Source organism: Lissotriton helveticus, chromosome 10, assembly GCF_964261635.1.
Source record: "Lissotriton helveticus chromosome 10, aLisHel1.1, whole genome shotgun sequence".
Taxonomy (NCBI): Eukaryota; Metazoa; Chordata; class Amphibia; order Caudata; family Salamandridae; genus Lissotriton; species Lissotriton helveticus.
In genome coordinates, this window is record NC_136071.1 from 964,280,649 (window position 1) to 964,302,233 (window position 21,585).

The following is a 21,585-nucleotide window of genomic DNA, read 5'->3' on the forward strand; positions in this document are numbered from 1 at the left end:
GATCTCTATATGTGTTGAGTGGTCAACATGTTTCTACCTTAAGGGCTATTGCCCGGTATTCGTCAGGACCAGAGTAACAGGAGGACAGGAGGTGCGTGCTCCCTAAAAAGCACACCCGTTCCTTGATCCCCTGTGTGCCTACTGGCAAAAATGGCCAGTGGTAAGTGCTGCACAATACAATAAATGGGCAGGCGAATAAGCAAAAAAGACCTGTAGGGAGAGAAGAATGGGTAAAAAACAATCAGGTATTGAGTGATTGACTTACTCTCCTGTAACGTTGTGCAGTTTCTCAGTGAAATGGAAATATAGTGCCAAAAGAAGGGGGGGGTGGTCTCCAGATAAACATAATACCGTCGTGATGGAGTGAGATATTAGTCAACATCTATGCCAAGGAGTAGGTGCACACGAGTTGCATGCAGTGTAAACACGACACTGCTGGATAATTATATCGAGTATATAAAGTGCCGGTATCGAGGAAATACTATGGATCGTATTTGTCACGTGGTGCCTATGCTACTTGCAGGGTGATAAGTAACATAACGGTTCCTCTGCCATTGTGGGTGAATATAAGGTGGGGTGATCTAAGGCATAGCGGTAACTCGGTGGTGCTATATGTATTTTGACAGCATCTGACTCGTACATGCGAGTGAATCACAATTAATTAACATACATGACGAACATACATGTAACACTGAGGGACAAACATCAGCCCAAATGGCATAAAACTGGGCTTACTCGGATAAGAGCTCTCAGCGCTTCAACGGGCAGGGCGTAGGGTCAATGCCTATAGCGTAACATATTTCTGTAAGGTTAAAGAAAGCGCGGGCGTTGTAAATCTCTGTGCCGCTCAAGGCGTTCTAAGAATGGTGAGCGGTGCCCTCGTGGACCCGGTCCTAGATAGTGTACCCGGGTGCTAGTATCGGGATTCTACTTACAGTTACTGGCATGGGAGATCAGGTTCGACCTACTCCTCGCGTCCTCTGCTCGGCTAGTAATTGCGAGGGCAGCTGGACGCGGTAAAGAGGAGTTGGCCGTTTCCGCATTCGGGCGCGGCCTGGGCGGGTATGGGGGCGGGGCTTGCAGTACGTCATGGCGTGCTGTCGGTAGCTAGGCTACCGTAGGGAAACAAACAGCAGGTTAGGTTGTTACAAACCTCAGGACAGGTTAGGTAGGCTCGCGGAGCTACTCCGCAATGCTGGCATCGATGTAAATGTAGCGTGAAATACACGTCAAGGCATGTAGTGTAGAAGTTAATTACACAGCCTAGTGAATTCAAAGAGATAAGGAAGGAATACATTGCTGGCCTGACAGTGGAGCAGACATTAGTTGTGTGACCGGTATAAGGTCAAAGGGCGGCATGACACCACAGTTTATGAAATCAGCCTACCATGGATTAATTGACATTGTTGGGTCACGTGGGGGCTGGACATGTATGCGGGCGCCAAAGTGGCGCAAAAAGCCTAGGGTAGATCATATGAAGGCCATGTAGTGTGAGGAACACTAAGTTAGAGGCTCAGCAGGGCAAAGGTTCGATATGTGCTGAGAGTATCATATGGCAGCTGTGCTCATTTCTTAGTCAGTGGTCGGGGCGACCAATGGGAATGGAGTTTCACTTCAGCACCGAGTTCCACGGAATATTATCGTTGAGTCCAATTTTGTGAGAAGAAAGACGATAAATCCATCGCTGCTCTTTTTCAAACAGTCGTGCTTGTGCATTAGGGCCTGGTTGGATTTGCTCAATTACCGTCCATCTCATGTCGTTGGGGGTGTGATGCGCTGTAAGAAAATGGTCAGTGAGCCTGGTATTCGTTTTTTTGCATCGGATTGTACTACGATGTTCCGCTATTCGTTGTTTGACTTTCCTTGTCGTCATCCCCACATATGGCTTGTCACAACTGCATCGGATCAAGTAGATTACAAATGTACTGTTGCAGTTTGTGTGTGATCTTTGTTGCCAAATTTTGCCTTCCTCCAGGTTCAAAGTTTTTGTGTTATTGGTGAGGTGGCAAACGCTGCAGTCACCACATCTGGAATGTCCGATCACTGGGGGTAAGCCCCAAGCGTTGGTGATGGTTTGGTTGGTTGTTGTCATATTCTTTATAGGTCTGGTGTTTACCAAAGTGTCTTTTAGGCTCCGTGCCTTTTTGTAAGAAAACAGTGGCCTGTCCCACTTGTGATTCCCCGTGTGTAGTATTGACCAATGTTTTCTGATACTTTTGCTGACCTGGTTGGACACCGCATTGTATGTGGTCACGCATGTGAGTGGAAGCTCCTCCTCTGGTCTAGGTGTGTCCTCTAGCAAAGCTTGTCGTGGCTGGTTTCTTGCCCTTTTCTGGCATCTCCTTGTGATCTTTTCGGGGTAACCCCGTTAGTCAGTTTCTCCGTCAGATCTGCTGCCTGGGTTTTGTAGTTCTTTAGTTCGCTGCAGTTCCTCCTAAGCCTGAGATACTGGCCGTAGGGTAGATTCTCCCTTAGGGGGCGGGGATGAAAACTGTCAAATCTCAGCAAGTTGTTTTTCGCCGTGGGCTTGAAGTGGGTTTTAGTCTTAAGCTTGTCTGTGTCTCTTTCGATCTCAATATCCAGAAAGACCATTTTGTCTTTGTCAACACTGTGTGTGAACCTTAGGTTAGGGTCACACGTGTTTAACCACCTAATGAATTCCATTAGCGTTTCGGGCCTCTACGTGTATGACTTTGAGAAAAAATATGTCATCACCCCCAACAACCCTTACAGCAACCACATCAAATTCTGGAGGCGGTACATAGATGACGTCTTCACTATCTGGCAAGGACCGCAAGAAACGCTAATGGAATTCATTAGGTGGTTAAACACGTGTGACCCTAACCTAAGGTTCACACACAGTGTTGACAAAGACAAAATGGTCTTTCTGGATATTGAGATCGAAAGAGACACAGACAAGCTTAAGACTAAAACCCACTTCAAGCCCACGGCGAAAAACAACTTGCTGAGATTTGACAGTTTTCATCCCCGCCCCCTAAGGGAGAATCTACCCTACGGCCAGTATCTCAGGCTTAGGAGGAACTGCAGCGAACTAAAGGACTACAAAACCCAGGCAGCAGATCTGACGGAGAAACTGACTAACCGGGGTTACCCCGAAAAGATCACAAGGAGATGCCAGAAAAGGGCAAGAAACCAGCCACGACAAGCTTTGCTAGAGGACACACCTAGGCCAGAGGAGGAGCTTCCACTCACATGCGTGACCACATACAATGCGGTGTCCAACCAGGTCAGCAAAAGTATCAGAAAACATTGGTCAATACTACACACGGGGAATCACAAGTGGGACAGGCCACTGTTTTCTTACAAAAAGGCACGGAGCCTAAAAGACACTTTGGTAAACACCAGACCTATAAAGAATATGACAACAACCAACCAAACCATCACCAACGCTTGGGGCTTACCCCCAGTGATCGGACATTCCAGATGTGGTGACTGCAGCGTTTGCCACCTCACCAATAACACAAAAACTTTGAACCTGGAGGAAGGCAAAATTTGGCAACAAAGATCACACACAAACTGCAACAGTACATTTGTAATCTACTTGATCCGATGCAGTTGTGACAAGCCATATGTGGGGATGACGACAAGGAAAGTCAAACAACGAATAGCGGAACATCGTAGTACAATCCGATGCAAAAAAACGAATACCAGGCTCACTGACCATTTTCTTACAGCGCATCACACCCCCAACGACATGAGATGGACGGTAATTGAGCAAATCCAACCAGGCCCTAATGCACAAGCACGACTGTTTGAAAAAGAGCAGCGATGGATTTATCGTCTTTCTTCTCACAAAATTGGACTCAACGATAATATTCCGTGGAACTCGGTGCTGAAGTGAAACTCCATTCCCATTGGTCGCCCCGACCACTGACTAAGAAATGAGCACAGCTGCCATATGATACTCTCAGCACATATCGAACCTTTGCCCTGCTGAGCCTCTAACTTAGTGTTCCTCACACTACATGGCCTTCATATGATCTACCCTAGGCTTTTTGCGCCACTTTGGCGCCCGCATACATGTCCAGCCCCCACGTGACCCAACAATGTCAATTAATCCATGGTAGGCTGATTTCATAAACTGTGGTGTCATGCCGCCCTTTGACCTTATACCGGTCACACAACTAATGTCTGCTCCACTGTCAGGCCAGCAATGTATTCCTTCCTTATCTCTTTGAATTCACTAGGCTGTGTAATTAACTTCTACACTACATGCCTTGACGTGTATTTCACGCTACATTTACATCGATGCCAGCATTGCGGAGTAGCTCCGCGAGCCTACCTAACCTGTCCTGAGGTTTGTAACAACCTAACCTGCTGTTTGTTTCCCTACGGTAGCCTAGCTACCGACAGCACGCCATGACGTACTGCAAGCCCCGCCCCCATACCCGCCCAGGCCGCGCCCGAATGCGGAAACGGCCAACTCCTCTTTACCGCGTCCAGCTGCCCTCGCAATTACTAGCCGAGCAGAGGACGCGAGGAGTAGGTCGAACCTGATCTCCCATGCCAGTAACTGTAAGTAGAATCCCGATACTAGCACCCGGGTACACTATCTAGGACCGGGTCCACGAGGGCACCGCTCACCATTCTTAGAACGCCTTGAGCGGCACAGAGATTTACAACGCCCGCGCTTTCTTTAACCTTACAGAAATATGTTACGCTATAGGCATTGACCCTACGCCCTGCCCGTTGAAGCGCTGAGAGCTCTTATCCGAGTAAGCCCAGTTTTATGCCATTTGGGCTGATGTTTGTCCCTCAGTGTTACATGTATGTTCGTCATGTATGTTAATTAATTGTGATTCACTCGCATGTACGAGTCAGATGCTGTCAAAATACATATAGCACCACCGAGTTACCGCTATGCCTTAGATCACCCCACCTTATATTCACCCACAATGGCAGAGGAACCGTTATGTTACTTATCACCCTGCAAGTAGCATAGGCACCACGTGACAAATACGATCCATAGTATTTCCTCGATACCGGCACTCTATATACTCGATATAATTATCCAGCAGTGTCGTGTTTACACTGCATGCAACTCGTGTGCACCTACTCCTTGGCATAGATGTTGACTAATATCTCACTCCATCACGACGGTATTATGTTTATCTGGAGACCACCCCCCCTTCTTTTGGCACTATATTTCCATTTCACTGAGAAACTGCACGACGTTACAGGAGAGCAAGTCAATCACTCAATACCTGATTGTTTTTTACCCATTCTTCTCTCCCTACAGGTCTTTTTTGCTTATTCGCCTGCCCATTTATTGTATTGTGCAGCACTTACCACTGGCCATTTTTGCCAGTAGGCACACAGGGGATCAAGGAACGGGTGTGCTTTTTAGGGAGCACGCACCTCCTGTCCTCCTGTTACTCTGGTCCTGACGAATACCGGGCAATAGCCCTTAAGGTAGAAACATGTTGACCACTCAACACATATAGAGATCCCTTTGGTCGTAACCCCCCTACCAGGATCTCGCCCTTATATTTTTAAACATTGTTCAGTTGCTCTATAATTAAAATAAATTTTTTGAGTACAACCAGGACAATTTTTAACATTTATTTTTTTGCACCCACAGTCACAACCCGCTCCACTGTAGTCCAGGTGTCGCAGCACACCTTGGTGTCGCTAGGACGCCAAGGTGGACCCCGATGATGAAGCATGTCACCACTAGGTGGTGAGTGAGGGGTTTTAAACAAAAGGATGAATTTCCTCCTTTTTGCCAAAAACCGGTCCTCCAGATACGTCTGTTCTTCAACCTCATAGGGGATACTCCTCTCATTGTTTTTGATACATTTCCTCCAGGGGAATAGGAGAAGTCTCTAGTTCACTTTCGAGTGAACGAACTCCCTTACTCTCTTCTTTGTTTGTAACAACACACAATCTATATCATCTGATGTGGATGAGGTTACCAGCAACTTTCAAAATTGTCTGGGTAAAATAGTCATTTAGATGCAGGAAAACTGCCAGAAGTTGAATACACAATCCAAGACAAAAGTAGGTAATTTCGGTATAGACACCTCCTTTTGGAATATGATATGGTGGCCGGCAAATCGTGGACAGCTTCCTTGCCCTATTCAGAAAGCAAAAAACTAAGGAGTGCTATTCGACAATCAGTTGAGCTTCTCATCTCAAATCAACCTGATCACCTCCATTTCCTTAGAGTGCGGAGGAAAATATTTCCATTCATTTCAGCAGAAATGTTGAAAATGGTGGTGGTGGCATTGCTATTTTCTAAATTAGAATATTGCAATACGTTACACCTGGGTACCCAGAAACGCTTGATACAGAAGCTACAATCCCTTCAAAATGAGACTGCCCGTTTGTTCTTGGGAATACCAAAATCTGATTTGGTTTCCAAAGAGTAGTAGGAATCTTCACTCTCTGCCTGTCAGTGCAAGAATTACATTCAAGGCTCTGTGTATAGCTCGTAAAGCTGTGCATCGCAGTGATCCTGCATATTTTCAAGAGATTTTCATCTGGCACTTACCTACCCGAACTCTAAGATCTGGCTCTGCAAGGCTTTTCTCATTCTGGTAAATAAAGGCAAGATGGGGAGGGAGAAGTTTGTCCTGCAGAGCCTGTAAACTTTGGAACTCTAACCCTTTGCCATTGAGATCCCTATAAAATAACTCCTCCTTTTAAAAGGTTCTAAAGACATGGCTTTTTACGAACTGCACAGCCTGCCACTAATCTTATAAATGAGTATTATGTCTTTTTTCAGGAACGCTAGTGCCAAGATGTCTCGCCAATCTCACGCTCTAAAAAATTGTACTTACTTAGGGTGATTTTCCCCCAATGTTTTGCTGGAATTTGTTTTTGTTGGCCTTAGGACCCTGTGCACTTCCTACTGTTACCCAGTGCTAAGTTACTTGTGCTCACTCCTTTAAACATGGAACATTGGCCTAAACCCAATTGGCACATTTAATATACTTATAAGTCCCTGGTAAAGTGGTACAAGATGTACTTAGGGCTTGTAAATTAAATGCTATTCATGGAACTGCAGCACTTATTGTGCCACCCGCTTAAGTAGCACTTTTAAAACATGACTCAGACTGGCCATTGCAACCTATGTTCAATTTTAATGTGCTATTTCAACTTGGCAAAATAAACCTGTTGCCAGTCCTAAAACCTTGCTTTTTAATACATATGAGTCACCCTTACTCTAAGCCCTAAAACGCCGTTAGGGCAGGGTGCAGTGTATTTATAAAGTTTGTCATGTACTTTTAAGCTATATATGTCCTGGTAGTTAGAAACTCCTAAATACATTTTTCACTGCTGTGAGGCCTACCTTTCCAATAGGATAACCTTGGGTTACCTTATCACATTTACTAAATGATAACCTTTGTTTGGGAACAGGTAGAAATGTCATATTGGGTCTCTAGAGTATTGTAATTTGAAATCCTCTTTAATGGTAAACATGGATTTTAAATCACTGTTCTGAAAATGCCACTTTTAGAAAGTTACTTTGGCGTTTTCTTGTCCCAACCATTTGGTGCCTACTCCCTCTATCCTGGCTCACATCACTATGTGTAGTTGACAGTTAGCTTTTGTGTATTCCTCTCAGACATTGACACACAAGATTACTAGATGTTGGCAAGATAGAAGGGGCAGAGTTGTACACAGCCCCAGGTACATTTCAAAGGAGCTGTGCAGCACGTTCACAGAGGACTTCATACTAACCTTTTATTACACCAGAGATTCTGGGACCAGGGCAGGGAGAAGATAAATTCCAGAACCATCGGTAGGAGGAAAACTTCAGAAGTTTCTTCCACTTCAGTGCTAGCATAAGGTATACATATAGGACCTTCGGAACGAACCAGTCTTCAGCACACTCCAGAATCTGTGGATGCTACAGAAGAAGGACTGCCCTGTTGCTTGAGGCCTACCCTAGTCTTTGAGGAGGAAGACTGGGACTTCTCTCTTCATCCCAGTTAAACGGTCTCCAAGGGTCAGGTGGCTAAGCACTCATTTTCAGGTACAGGGACATAACAAACTCCAGAGGCCTCCCTGCATCTACCCAGTTCACCAGCTGCACTGAACTTGTCTGGACCTTCAACTGGAGCTGCCTGAGCCCTGCTGGCCTCTGCCAGAGTAAGTTCCTAATCCCCAATAGGTACATCTCCATCCCTGGACTCTTGGGTGGCATCAATTGAGCTCATGGCAGTTGTCATTAGTGGTGAGATCTTGGCGCAAGTGGCCCCGTTCACAGTCACAAAGAGCCCAAAACTTCAGAAATCCTAAAATGTTGGGCTATTTGTCACTGCGAACAAGGCTGTTCACGCCGAGATCTTGCCACCCATGACAACCAACAAAGCGAAGCTATGGTAGACCTGATTCTTTGCGCTACAGTAACCACCAGCGATGACTGGCAACAGGAGAATTGCACTTCATGCTACAGCATTGACAGCCCGTGTAGACCACAACTGAGAAGCTCCAGCTATGACCATCTGCAATGCCCAGCCTGCTCTTCCCGCTACAGTGACGACCATCCTTTCCTTCCTCCTTGCAGCCTCCTCCACTGTGAACTGGACTTTGAGAGGGTAACATTTTCAGCAGGACTAATTTGGTCCCGGTATCAGGCAGTCTGCCTGAACTTGTGATATTTCCACGATCTAGCACTACCAGATAACCACAAGTGGCACTTTGTGAGTTTGGGCACTCTGCTTACCTAAATCTTTGTAATTGCATATCTACAGTTCCACAGATCTGATTTTTGCCATTGTGGTCCCATTGTGTTTATTTTACTCTATTTTTCTAACCTATGTGGGATTGTTTTGTGTTTTCAGGTTATTAGTGTTTGTGTGCTGCATACATACTTTATTAATAAATAAGCATACACTCGCACACTCTTTTGTTTGCTATTTTGTTTCTGTTGCGTGCTCCTGGGTGTGCACTCCGTAGTGCCCGTAGAAATACTGAAGCAAAGCGTGCCCCTAACTTGGGGAACGTCCCCAGGTTACCTCTGTGTCTCCCGTGGGGGCTGTAAGGTTTCAATCCTTAGTTGTATTGAAAAACTCACTTCATCTGCATGTTAGTTGGTTTGTTTCTGTAGAGAAACAAACCAACTAACATGCGGGACGTTCCCCAAGTTAGGGGCACGCTTTGCATAAATACTTTACACATTGCCTCGAATTCAAGCTACTAGAGGGTTAAGCGCAAGCTAATTTAGTGACTTTTGCAGTTCACCCTGACAGGAATTGTGGTTGTTGCTTGAGAAGGGTCTTCATTCCTCTCAATCAAAAATCCAATGTCTCACAAGGTCATATTAGTGGGCCACAACAGGTATGTATGTCTCCAGCACTTTGACTATCATCACCTACTTTTGTAGGTGTCCAACAAATTTCACAAACAAGGTTAAAAACCAAGGGCACATTTGGAACTCATTCATGGGTGTCTTTATTCAAATTGACAATCTAACCAAGAACTGCGAGTTTACATTCTTCCAGCTTAGAAAGAATAATGGTTATCTGCCCAGAGATTCCTTTGAGATCACAGTGGAATCACTGATAAACTCCACCTTGGACTGCTTAAGTGTCCTGAGGGGAGATATCCTAGATGATCAAATTACACCTTCCAGTGCCTACAAAGCACAGTAATGCATTTGATTTTCAGACTGCGTAAAAGGAACCAATTGTCCCATCTGCAGAGATCCATCCAATGTCTGCCAGAAGGGATTTTAAGATTCTGAGTTTGATCTATAAATGCCCCAGCTGGAACTCTCTGAACCTTTGCTTCTCGCCCTTGTGCAAGTCTCATGGAGACAGATTTCCTTTTATTAGACTCAAACTTTGGAATGCACTTACATATTTGCAAGAACCAGTAACTAATGTCTTTCTGGAAAACTGTAAAAGCATGGTTGTGTTTTCTTAACCTTCATCTTTTCATGACTCTATTTCCTCACGACTTCTAATTGCCTCTTTGCTTCGACAATATATTTCTTCTGTTCGTGTATATACATTTGTCTCTGCGTTGTGTGCCATGTAAAATAAATATAAATGTATTTACTCTTATTATTCACATTGATTTTAATTTTAGGCAATAAAAACAATATTACAGTATCCATATAGCTTTCTGTAGCCTTCATTTGCTGGTGTGATAAATAACAGCATGTCAGGGTCTAAAGTGGTATTTACACTGAAATCTGTGATATTTAGTATCATATGAACTGCTTTTCTAATGTAAACCTTTTCTGTTGTTGCTGTTTCTATGGTATTTTAATAATTAGGAGTAATTAACACTTTGTTTCGTTTTGGTTACAGACCGCTTTGTACTGTACGGCTCTAAGAACCTTAGACAAGCATGGAATAAGTAAGTCTCTTTTAATTACTCTGCATTCTGAGGCTTTCATGTAATTTTAATTCGAAGCTGAAATATTTTAACTAGTATGTCAGTCCATTCTCGATTTAATACGGTATGAACGGGGTTTCGCTCTAGAGACATACATCCCAAAATTTACTAGCTGACAAATTTGCTTTTAGTAATAGTCTCTCTAATGAAGTCCCAATTGTACATGATTAAATAATGTTCTGCTGCTCCGTGTTTTATGCTCAGCAGAGGTTTAGCAAGGGATCAGTGCTGGCAAAAGTAAGGCCACACTAGCTTCAACATTAGCCTGGTGGAGCCCTGTGCAAAAATGTTTGTTGGCACCCCTCCCCCCCAATGACCACATAAGCCACCGCTTCCCTCACTACCACTAGTGTCCCTCAAGTCTCCATAACCACTCTCTCGCTCAAAGGCATTTAATTGGGTTTATAGCGCTACTCATACCTGTGTAGAGACTGAGAGCACTTTACATGATACATACATTAATTATTCAGACAATGAATCTTGTATGTAGGTCAGTGTATAGGAATGTTACATAAGACCGATGAAAACAATGTGTAGGAGGCACATGTTATCCATACTGATAGTACAGTTTAAAAGTGCTTGGTTTGGGGAAGCAAACTCTGTATTTAAAACTTAAAACCATGGTTGGGGGTTACGTCTAATAATAAGAATTGATTTATTTTTTATTTTTTTACCAAAATTAACCTTTTTGCCACATTAGAATAATGAGACGGGGGGAAAAATTACTACTCTCTAATCAATACCTTGCAGTTTGCATGCAGCTCTTTACTGACAGCTATTAGCTCACTGTTCTATATATTCGGATTTTAACTTACTGCAAGTAACAAAAGGTTCTCTCTGACAAAAGCACTGACCTATTAACATGATATGCATTTTGTGATCTGAATGGTACAAATCCTTTGCATCAGGCATATCAACCCTCTGCGCTACCTTGAGATGAGTCAAAACTTTCACTAGACAATACTCCGCAGGTACATTAATCACCGGAGTTATCTTGAGATTTTTATTGTTGTATGAAAATTGCTGGAGGCAAGGAACAGGGCAACAGGTGCTTCAAAGTCAGCACCCGGTGCGGTGACATCAGTCGCACTGACCAAGAGCCTGCCTTGTGCTGTAATAATTATGACCTCATTGTCATCACAGCATCCTCGTTGGCCCAACTGAGGCCCAACTCATGTCTTGTTTAGTAAGCGAGAATTGGTACACCGAGGATAAGGAGTCTGCAGTAGATCACCAACAGTTGGTACGTAGTAAAGGAACCTTATGTGGAATTGTGAGAAATGCTAAAATCAGATAATAAATAAATACATGATTTAGTCTTAACAGAGCGTTTCATTTAAGGAGAGAGATTCATGTGTTTAGATCATGGAATGTTCTTTTTAGCTGAACCCTTAAGTCTTCAACAGGACATTTTGAGGTGGTTTTCTATACTAAGTGAGAGTACTAAATGTTGGATTGCGGAGCATTGCATCTAAGCACTGTATTGCATGATTGCTGAATCTGGTTCTTGAGGCAGTTTAGATTGGCAAGGGACGAGTTGTCTTTGAACTGCAATCTTGCCAGTTTGTAGCACCTGTTCATCATGCGAGACAAGAAGGGCACGCTCTGGAAGCGAGGTTTCTTTGTGCTGATTACTGACCACGAAGTCCTTCTCCCTCCACCTCCACCAAAGAAAACCACAAAACACCTTTGGCCGCTGCCAATGTCTGAGGAAGATTCAACACCCATAAACAGAACAAGCTTTGAGGAGCCCTCGTTCACAACAACTGCTCTTTATAGGGGGTTTCAGCTCATCCTACATTTCACCTTGTTATATTGTTTTTTCAGTGGGTGGCCATGTGAAAGCACACAAGAGTTGGAAGTTCTGGAATTAATAAGCAACAGGAGCCAACTAGACTGCTGTACCATGGTGTTTCTCATCATTTTGCCCTAAATAAACGTGAATGCTCTAATCTTACAGGAAGTGCAACAAGATCACTAAACAATGGTTAAGAATATGGTATGGAAACAGTTCATACACCATTTCAAAATTGATTCATCAAAGCCAAATTCATCCAATTAATATATAATTAATTTCCTTTCTAAATTGTGTCAGGCCCATTGCTACATTCTCCTATGGATTAATTAGTGTGGCCCAAAGAAAGGATTTTTTGGATCATTTTATACATGTATATAAATCCTATCATAATGTTAATATTCAAAATATGTGAATATGATGCCAATTTTTGAAGTTCAAATTTTTGCTTCCATTTAGGATAGAACACAATAGGTACCATGACAAGACACTTGTATTTGACATTAACTCATGTGTCTATTCTACAAGTCCAACTGATACCCTACCTCTTTTCATGTAAAGCGCTCTGATACCCACTAAGGTCATGCTTGCGCTATACAAAAGTTTATAAATAAATTAATACATCTGGAGGAAAGTACCATTATGTCTATACATGTAAAGTAGGTCAATTTCATTTTAATAACAGAAAATAGATTCCCTTCAGATTTTCTTAATTTTTTTTATTTAAAGTTACATAAGGCACCCAAGACAACGAGTATGGTATAATTGGACTTTAGACCAAACAGAAGCTTGTGGCATGAAAGTGGGTTACATTAGTGAAGGAATCAAATGAATGATTGGAATAGACCCAGAGCTTTAAAGAAAAAGATATTAAATTAGTTAGATTAGATGGGAGAAGTACAGGCAACATGAAGGAACTACAGCTGTAGGACAGAAACCATTAGTATCAAGAAAAGAATGTACAGCTAGAGGTTACAGGCTCAAGAATTTTTTGAAGAGACACATTTTGAGTTGTTTTCTGAATGCAGGGAGTGGAGCTAATATTCTGAAGCCAGGGGGTAAGTGAATTCTAGGCTGATATTGTAGCCTGTAAAGGGTAGTTTCACTTCTAAGACTTGCAAAGCCTTTTGAGATAGTTTGAAGTTCACCTGCGTAAGGTGGGTGTTGTCATATAAATCCATCCACCTTGTTAATGTTGATGTTGAGGATAGTTCTGGTATGAAGCACTCTTACTTATATTTCTCATTAAATATGGTGTGTAGAGATAGTTATTTTTAACACAGTAGAATTGCAGGGCTGATGCATCACCATCAGGACAATCAGTAAGGTTCTCTGTCAATAGATCATTCAGATACTGCTGTAGTATGATCACCAAATGTGTGTGTATGTGTTGCTGCGTAGATCTAAAGAGGGGTTACAAATGGATGGAGCAGTATCCAATGGTATGTGTTGCACACAGTACAGAGAGTGGGCTACAGCATGGAAGCAGCAGTGTCAAGTGACAGTAAGAGAGGGAAGTTTTGAGTTCGAGTCTGGGTGCCAGGACTTTTAGAAGTATGAGGTATTGCATGAAGAAATGAGTATTCAGTTCCTTTTGGAAGTGGAACAGTGACTGAGTTGGACAAGGGCTAGAGTGTGTGATTAAATGCAAGTGAAAGTTAGGGCACGGTGTTCACCCACAATTGTAACATGTTCCTTGTGAAAAAGCGGTTTATTAGTGGGGGTTGGAGGTTACTGAGGTCCACCACAAGTAGTAATGGCACTATCTTGTTACTCAACCCTTGGTAGCTATGCACAGATGACCCAGGCGTAACTTAGAGAAAATGTGTAAAGGATTTACTAATACTAAAATAGTTTAAAAGTCAATCGTACAATACAATAAAAACTCCAATCTAATTTTTTAACGTAGTGGCTAATTTAATGATCAAAATGACACTAAAATCTTATAAGAGGAACAGTAGATACCAACTTAAAAAAAAAAAATAGTGCCAAAAAGCACTAAGTGGGCAGATGTACCTGATGTGCTCTCAGTGGTGGGCGGGGACTGGAACAATGTTATGGACCTGGCCAAGGATAGGAGTGGGGGGGGAAGATGGCCCGGTGAGGGGACATCCCACGAAATTGAATTCACTGGTGACTGGCCTCGACTGGCTGGATGTGTGTCGGTGGGCCCATGGTGACAGGCGAGAGTACACATTCCTTTCAGCGGTTCACAAAACCTTCTCCAGGCTCAACTATCTTTTTTTTCCCTGGGCAATGGTTGGTAGGGTGGCGCTGGTTGAGATCCTGCCCCATGGTCTGTCAGAACACTTCCCAGTGGCCCTAGAGATATATATGGGCCGGGGGCGACACCCGTTTAGGTGGCGCCTCTCAGTGTGGCCCCTACAGGATGAAGAGTATGATACACACATGAGGGAGGCCATTGCCCAGTACTTCATCTCCAACGAGGGTTCGGTGTCTAGTGTTGGGAGGCATTGAAGCCCACCCTCCATGGTGTTGATATATCCTGATGCGCAGTGGCTCGTAGCAAGTGCAGGGAGGAATTGATTCGGGCGGAGGCCACTATAGAGGCTCTTGAACGACGGTCACGAGAGGAAGAAAGAGGGCAATCTGTGAGACAACTAATCCAGGCCCAACAATCTTATGCCGCCCTTCTGCTAGATGAGTCAAGTCTGGCTGGCGTCACGTAGTAGGGTTTATCAGTGGGGGGACATGTCTGGAAAGATGCTCCATCGGCTTTGCCAGGGCACCTTTCATGCCCAGGCCCTCCAGGGTCTTTTAGAGGAGAGGGGGATGCTGATTACTGATCCCGGGACTATAGCAGAACGCTTTGCTACATAATATGTGGAACTTTATACTCCCCTGAGAATGTCTGCCCGCGGCCACAGTAGATAAATTACTCACTGATCTGCCACCCAAGGCGTTGTCAGATGAAGTGCGTGACCTATTGAAGCTTCTGTTAACAGCCGATGAGCCCTGGGAGAACTCAACTCTGTAAAGGCTCCCGGGCCCAATGGATTCCCGAGCAAGTTTTTTATGCGCTACAATACGTAGCCGGCCCCCCATATTCGAGCCGTGGTGGAGGAGGCAAAAGAAAAGAGCGTGCTCCCACCGGATTGGAGGCATGCGAAGGTGGTGGTGTTTCTGAAGCCCGGCCGGCCACCGGAACAGCAAGCCTCGTACCGTCCCATTTCCGTCCTGAATGTGGAGGCTAAGATTTTGGCCAAGGCATTGGCCAATCGCCTTTTGCCTCACATATCGACACTTATACACCCCGATCAAGCAGGGTTCATGCCCCAGAGGGCAACGAGACTTAATATACGGCGGGCACACGTCGCGGTGGCAGCTGTACAGCAGACCGGAGAGCAGGCAGCGCTCCTATTGGCAGACATGGATAGGGCGTTCGATTCTCTGAGCTGGGTATATCTATTTGCATTATAACGCAGATTGAATCCGGGGCCCTGGTTCCTTTCTTATTTAATGCTCCTCTATACAGACTTGACGGCGACAGTGCGGGTGGTGGGTGCGGCCTCTTTCACCTCTCAGATCCGGAGGGGTACGTGGCAGGAGTGCCCCTTGTCTCCTTATTTATTCGCGCTGGCTATGGAGCCCTTAGTGGCATGGGTTTGCATGGATGCACAAGTCCGGGGTTTTGAGTGGACCTCGAATGCATCTGACAGGATCGCGTTATACGCAGATGATGTCCTGTTTTTCCTCACGGCCTTGGACACAACGGGACCGCGACACCTGGAGATCATGCAGATCTTTGGAGAAATGTCGGGACTCTATATGAACCCCCGCAAATCTACATTGTGGGTTCTGGGAGACCGTCCGAGGCTGGGCGTGTGTTGGCGAATGCAATCCAGCTGGCTGTTGGGGGGGCTGAAATACTTGTGGGTATTCCTGTCAGATGTGCCGGCCGTCTCCTGGGAGCGGAATCTCACACCAGTTTGGGAGCGAGTGCACGCGGACCTTAAGACCTGAGCGCATATGCCATTGACGCTATACGGCAGGTTGGCAATCTTTGAGATGGTGGCGCTTCCTCGGCTGTTGTACCAGCTGCAGAATCACCCGTACCTGATCCGACCTGGATGGTTCCGGCTGGTGAACTCTATGCTGGGGCAGTTTCTGTGGGGGGGGGTAAGGTGCGCGTGGCTCTGAGATCATGTTTATTATCCCCATACTGTGGGGGGCTTACGTCCTTGGACATCCTCTCATACTATCAGGCCTCGCATCTACTAGTCCTTAATGAGTGGTGGTACGGTGACAGGAGGGACCCGGCGTACGCACTGGAACGACTACTCTAGTAGTCGTGGTGTATGCGATGGTATGTGGTCGCATACACCACATACCATCTTGTACTCTGCACCGTTACGCAGAAAATTGCTGTCGACTACACAGGTGGTTTTCCTGACATGGAGGCAGGCGCTGCGCCGCATGGGTTGGTGGAATACCTTGACCTGGGAGACCCCCTTGTGGAATAATGGATGCCTGCCAGAGCTGGCGACCTTACAGGGCTTCCGGGGATGGGACGTTATTGAAATTTCGACTCTGGGGTATGTTATGAGAGGTACGACACTCAAGTCTTTCTAGGACCTACAGAGGGACTTCTCTATGCCCCGGACGCAATTCTATAAATATCTCCAGTTTCGACATGCCTTGTCCCCTTCCCTAGAGGGGCTGGAATCCCTTCCTGAATTCAGTCCACTGGAGGCAAAAGTGTTTATGGGTGATTTGGGACCAAAAAGATTTCTTGGATTTATCAATCTCTAGTCATACACTGCTCCACCTCCCTTCAGATGTTGCGAGGGGACTGGGAGGCAGATGTAGGTGCATTGGAGGAGGAGGACTGGAGAGAGGCGTTGGCGGCACCCAAGGAAGCGGCTATAGCAATGCGCCTTCACCTCATCCAGTTTAAATATCTTCACAGGGTCTACTATACCCGGGCCTGACTATACCGTGCGGGATTGATTGCTCCCCAGAGTGTCTTAGATGTGGGCGGGAGGAAGGTACATTTATACATACTACTTGGCACTGTCTTTCGCTAGAGCGGTTTTGGCGCAGGGTGTTTTCATGCCTATCAGAGGTCTTGGGGTGGGAGCTTCCGAAGACGCCACAAATAGCCTTGCTTCACATTATGGAGGGCATAGGCGGTAACATCTATAAAAGGCACCTTATGCGGCTTGGCTTTACGCTGGCAAAGCGGGATATCGCCAGGGTGTGGAAGCCGTAGCAGGCCCCATCATTGACAGCATGGGAGAACGACTTAGATTTTTGTATGGGGCTGGAACAGCCTATCTTCGTGGCCAGGGGTTGCCCAAGCAAGCATTTCAAGATATGGAAGAGATGGGCGGATTACCGGGGGGTGTGGTTAGAGCCGCCAGTGGCTGTGGAGGCTCGTCCACTAGGATAAGCCTAAGTGCACATAGGGAGATGGGGAAGCAGGGTAGGGGAGGGGCCAGGGGAGGTGTGGGTTATTGTCCTGCAGATTTTTTGCTAAACATCGGGGCTGAGGCAAAGACTGTGTGGACATTGTGCGACTTGGAGGGGTCGGGAATGGGTGGAGGGAGTTGGGGGGTTGCTTGAATTGAGTTATGTATTCTTATATTTTTCCTGACTGAAACCTATGAAAGTCAGTTGCTTCTGTGATTATGTATGGTATGATCCAGCGAAGGACTCTGGTGTGCAGAGCTCCGCGCTGTGTTTGCAATTGACAAATAAAAATATGTTTAAAAAAAAAAGCGCTAAGCACCAATGCCAGTCAGCTGGTCATGGTAGACCAGGACGTAGCTACAATTTCAGGCCATCCGCAATGGAGCCTAGGTCGGATTCACCAACCAGATTCGCCCTGATCGAAGGTTTTACCTTGGGACTTGGTTTTTTGTGGAAGTCCAAACCCTTCAGCTGGACAAGGCAGCTCCACAACATTGGATAGACATTGGATGAGGTCCCAGTGAAGCCATTGGTTTTGGTAGGGAAAGCTCCAAGAGAAAAAATGTATATTTATTGCCCAGGGACGTTCACTCGGTAGTCAGATACTTTTGGCTGTAAATATTTAGACCTTTGGATTTAGGGGCCAGATGTAGGTCGGCAAATACCGGTCGGTAACGGCTGATTTAGGGCCGTTACCGACCGGTATTTGCAAATGGAGATGTAGGGGCCTTAAAATTTACAGAATCGGTATATTTACCGAATCGGTAAAGTTACCGATTCTGTAAAGTTACCGATTCGGTAAAATACTGATTCTGTAAATTTACCGAATCGGTAAATCAATATGTAGGTGGCACTAAAAACAGTGCCACAGGCCCTTACCGATTCGTTATTTACTATGTAATACTAATGCATGATAAATAACGAATACCTGTGTACATGCACATCTGCACACATACATGCCCTAAGAGGGCATGTATGTGTGCCACATGGCACGCAAGCCACAAACAGGGGTGCAACAGGGTGTCAAAGTGACACCCTGTCCCCCTTGGCAATTCGGTAATTTTACCGATTCTGTAATTACCGAATCGGTATTTGCCATTGAATCCTACGGGCTTCAAGGCCCATAGGAATCAATGACAAATACCGATTCTGTAATTACAGAATCGGTAAATACCGAATCCTACCGATTCGGTATTTTTTACCGAAAAATTACCTACATTAGATTTACCGATTCATGAATACCGAATCGGTAAAATTTGGTGTTTATGAATCGGTAAATCTAATTTACCTACATCGGGCCCTTAGTCTATTTTTTGGAACTTGAAATCCTCCAGCAAGGCAAGGCTGCAGGCTGTGTCCAATGAGGGCTCCACAAACCTTCGTGCCGAGGTCCAGAAAAAATGAATTTGCTGCTGAAGAGAAGCAAAAAGTCTCAGAACCTTAGGAACAGCACTTGGAGGTCAAGACTCTATCCATCAGAAGTCATCAGCAGGGTGCAGGTCAGGCCCATTTGGTACTGCTCAGCTCGGTACTTCATGAAAATGACTACTGCAGCTTGTTGAGATCCAGTAGCTTACACAGGAGATCAGTCAACTGACCCTTGGAGTCCACTTCTTTGTCCTGGGTACGAGTGAGAGCAGGTCCTGCTCTTCCGGCCTCCCCAAAGGGCTTTCTTCTATTCATGTGTCTTGGGGGCCACATTTATGCCTGGTGCTAGCTTGTTGGTGGGGGTGACTCATGGCTCCTCTCTAACTAATAGGATAAAAGTTCCCCGGGGGTTACCCTACCCACTTTTGCAGCGGTTCCTGTCTTCCCTACAGCAAATAATCCCACGGTGCCCCTCATTCACTAAATCCAAGATGGAGAAACCGTCCTCCCCTAGTGCAGAACCTATGTGCCCTTCCAGAGGTGTTGTCAGGGTAATGAACTTCCTCTGTGGTCACTCCAAACTAGTAGTGGGGGTGGGTTTCCCCCCAAATGGTTTGATGCCTACCTGTCAGGGAGGACAAATGAATAGGCATGTTCAGCTGGCATCTGCTTGACTCAGGTGAGGCCGCTTTAAAGTAAATTAGGTTACTTGGCACAGCTCAACTGATCTTCCTGCCAGGGAATCAAAAACACCTTTCCATTTTCAGGCCATTGTCTCTGCTTAGGGAGCAGTTTTCACACCTCATCAGGGTTATTCACTAGCTGGGTGACAATTGGAGGATATAAAAAATTAGCCTCCAGGAGTTTCAGGCAGGGAAAAGGCAACTTTCTGAAAGTCCTTTTTCCTTAATATTTAATGTAATTCTTTAATAATTGTTCCGGCTGGCCCTACTTTTAAATGCCATGCACTCTGCCTTATGTGCTGGAATGGCTACATAGTAGTGACTTATTACTATTCATAAGAAATTAAATGAAATTAAATGAAATGAAATTAAATGAAAGCAAATTTATAACGCGCAGACTCAGCCCATCGGGCATCAAGGCGCCTGGGGGGAAGGCGCCTCATAAGGAAGATTTGCTCCTGTCAAAAAGGGCAATTTGACAGAAAGGCCTACAATTTTAAAACTGCAGCAGCCAGACTACAGTGGTAGGTCTGGAGGGGTGTTTGTCTTGGCACACAAATGGATGGCACAGTAATACTGTAGTCGCTGACATTTAACTTTCCATACCACGGGTGTATTTTTTGGACACTATATACCACATCCTCAGAGGAAAGTTTAATAGGCAAATTAGGAGTAAGCCTATTTCGACATGCTTTAAGGTTCAGAGCACTGTGCCTGGTTAGGAGTGTCCCATTGCACAAAGTGAGAAAACCTGCAGCATCAGTCCAGAAAAAAATGGGGTTGGCCTTGCAAAAAGAGGCACTTTCTCACAATACTCATCTAGTCCACCCATTGTTTCTAGAGAACTATTTTCATCTCATTGAACTACCTACTGAATTTGGTGATGAAACAAATAATAGGGCTTCTTTGTTATAAATCCAGCTACAAAGTAACTCCTTCATGTGTTCCCAGCAAAGTATCTGCTCATTTTGAAACATATGCTTGCTTATATCTCTTTCCAGTGATCTATGTTAGGTATTCTCTAGTTTTACATTCTTGCATAATCATATCATATCAGATAATATTCTGTAGCTAGTACCCAGTTCTTCGCCAATATAAATCAAAGTAAAAGCTAGAAGGTCTAGCTTATAAAGTGTCTATCCATAGACCGGTGGGATTGTAAGTGTGGTTGTGTGGTTTTGCGGATAAGTGAATGGGTAAATACAAGAATATGTCAACAGATGGATGAGTGGATGCATGAGTGCTAAGAAGCGCATGAATAATAAGTAGATTGAATGTTTAGATTGATGATTAAAGGCGGGCCTAGATGGACGCATTAACAAAGAAGAGAAACGTTCGTTTATAAACAAGACCTATTGTCTTTGCCAGTGCTTGTTAATTAAAATGCAAGTGGAAGAAAATGCCCGTGGGCTCTATTGTTCCGGTATTTGGCTTGTGACGCCCTCTATGTATTGCAAGGATTGACAGTAAGTGTATTAACACAGACCCCACGTCCTTGTTACTTGTGCCAGAATCACTGAAGAGGTATTAATTCCGAAAGACCACTGTACTCTACAGCCTGCTGCGACAAACATTCCCTCTCTGGCCTAATTGATTCTGAGAAACCTCCCTCGTAAAAAATGTAGCATCAGTGACAGGGGCTATAAATTGTTAATGTTTCTTTACCACTAGTTCGTAAAATACTCATTACTGTAGACTTGTAAATGTCTGGCAGGAACATTTAAACTCCTGTTGTGTGTGGGGAATTCTTAGCTAAAGATGATTTCAGCTGCATTTTATACACTTGTACTTCCTCGCCCCCCTGCAGCTGGAACCAGTTAACAGTTTATAAGTCCTGTATGAAGGTACAGTCGGTGTGGAACCAGTAGTTGCGGGCACGGGCAGGCAAACTACCAGGGTGAAGGTCAGTACGCTCAAGGCATGGCCTCCATC

The 21,585-nt window shown here is 44.9% G+C and overlaps 1 protein-coding gene across 1 annotated transcript in view; it reads left to right on the forward strand.

The window, feature by feature from the left end:
* CDK14 (cyclin dependent kinase 14) overlaps window positions 1–21,585 on the forward strand; it is a 2,636,151-nt gene that overhangs the window by 2,049,278 nt on the left and 565,288 nt on the right. The window contains exon 12 of the mRNA XM_078663634.1: window positions 10,287–10,335. Coding sequence (XP_078519760.1) covers window positions 10,287–10,335 — 49 coding nt within the window. The remainder of the gene's footprint in view (window positions 1–10,286; window positions 10,336–21,585) is intronic.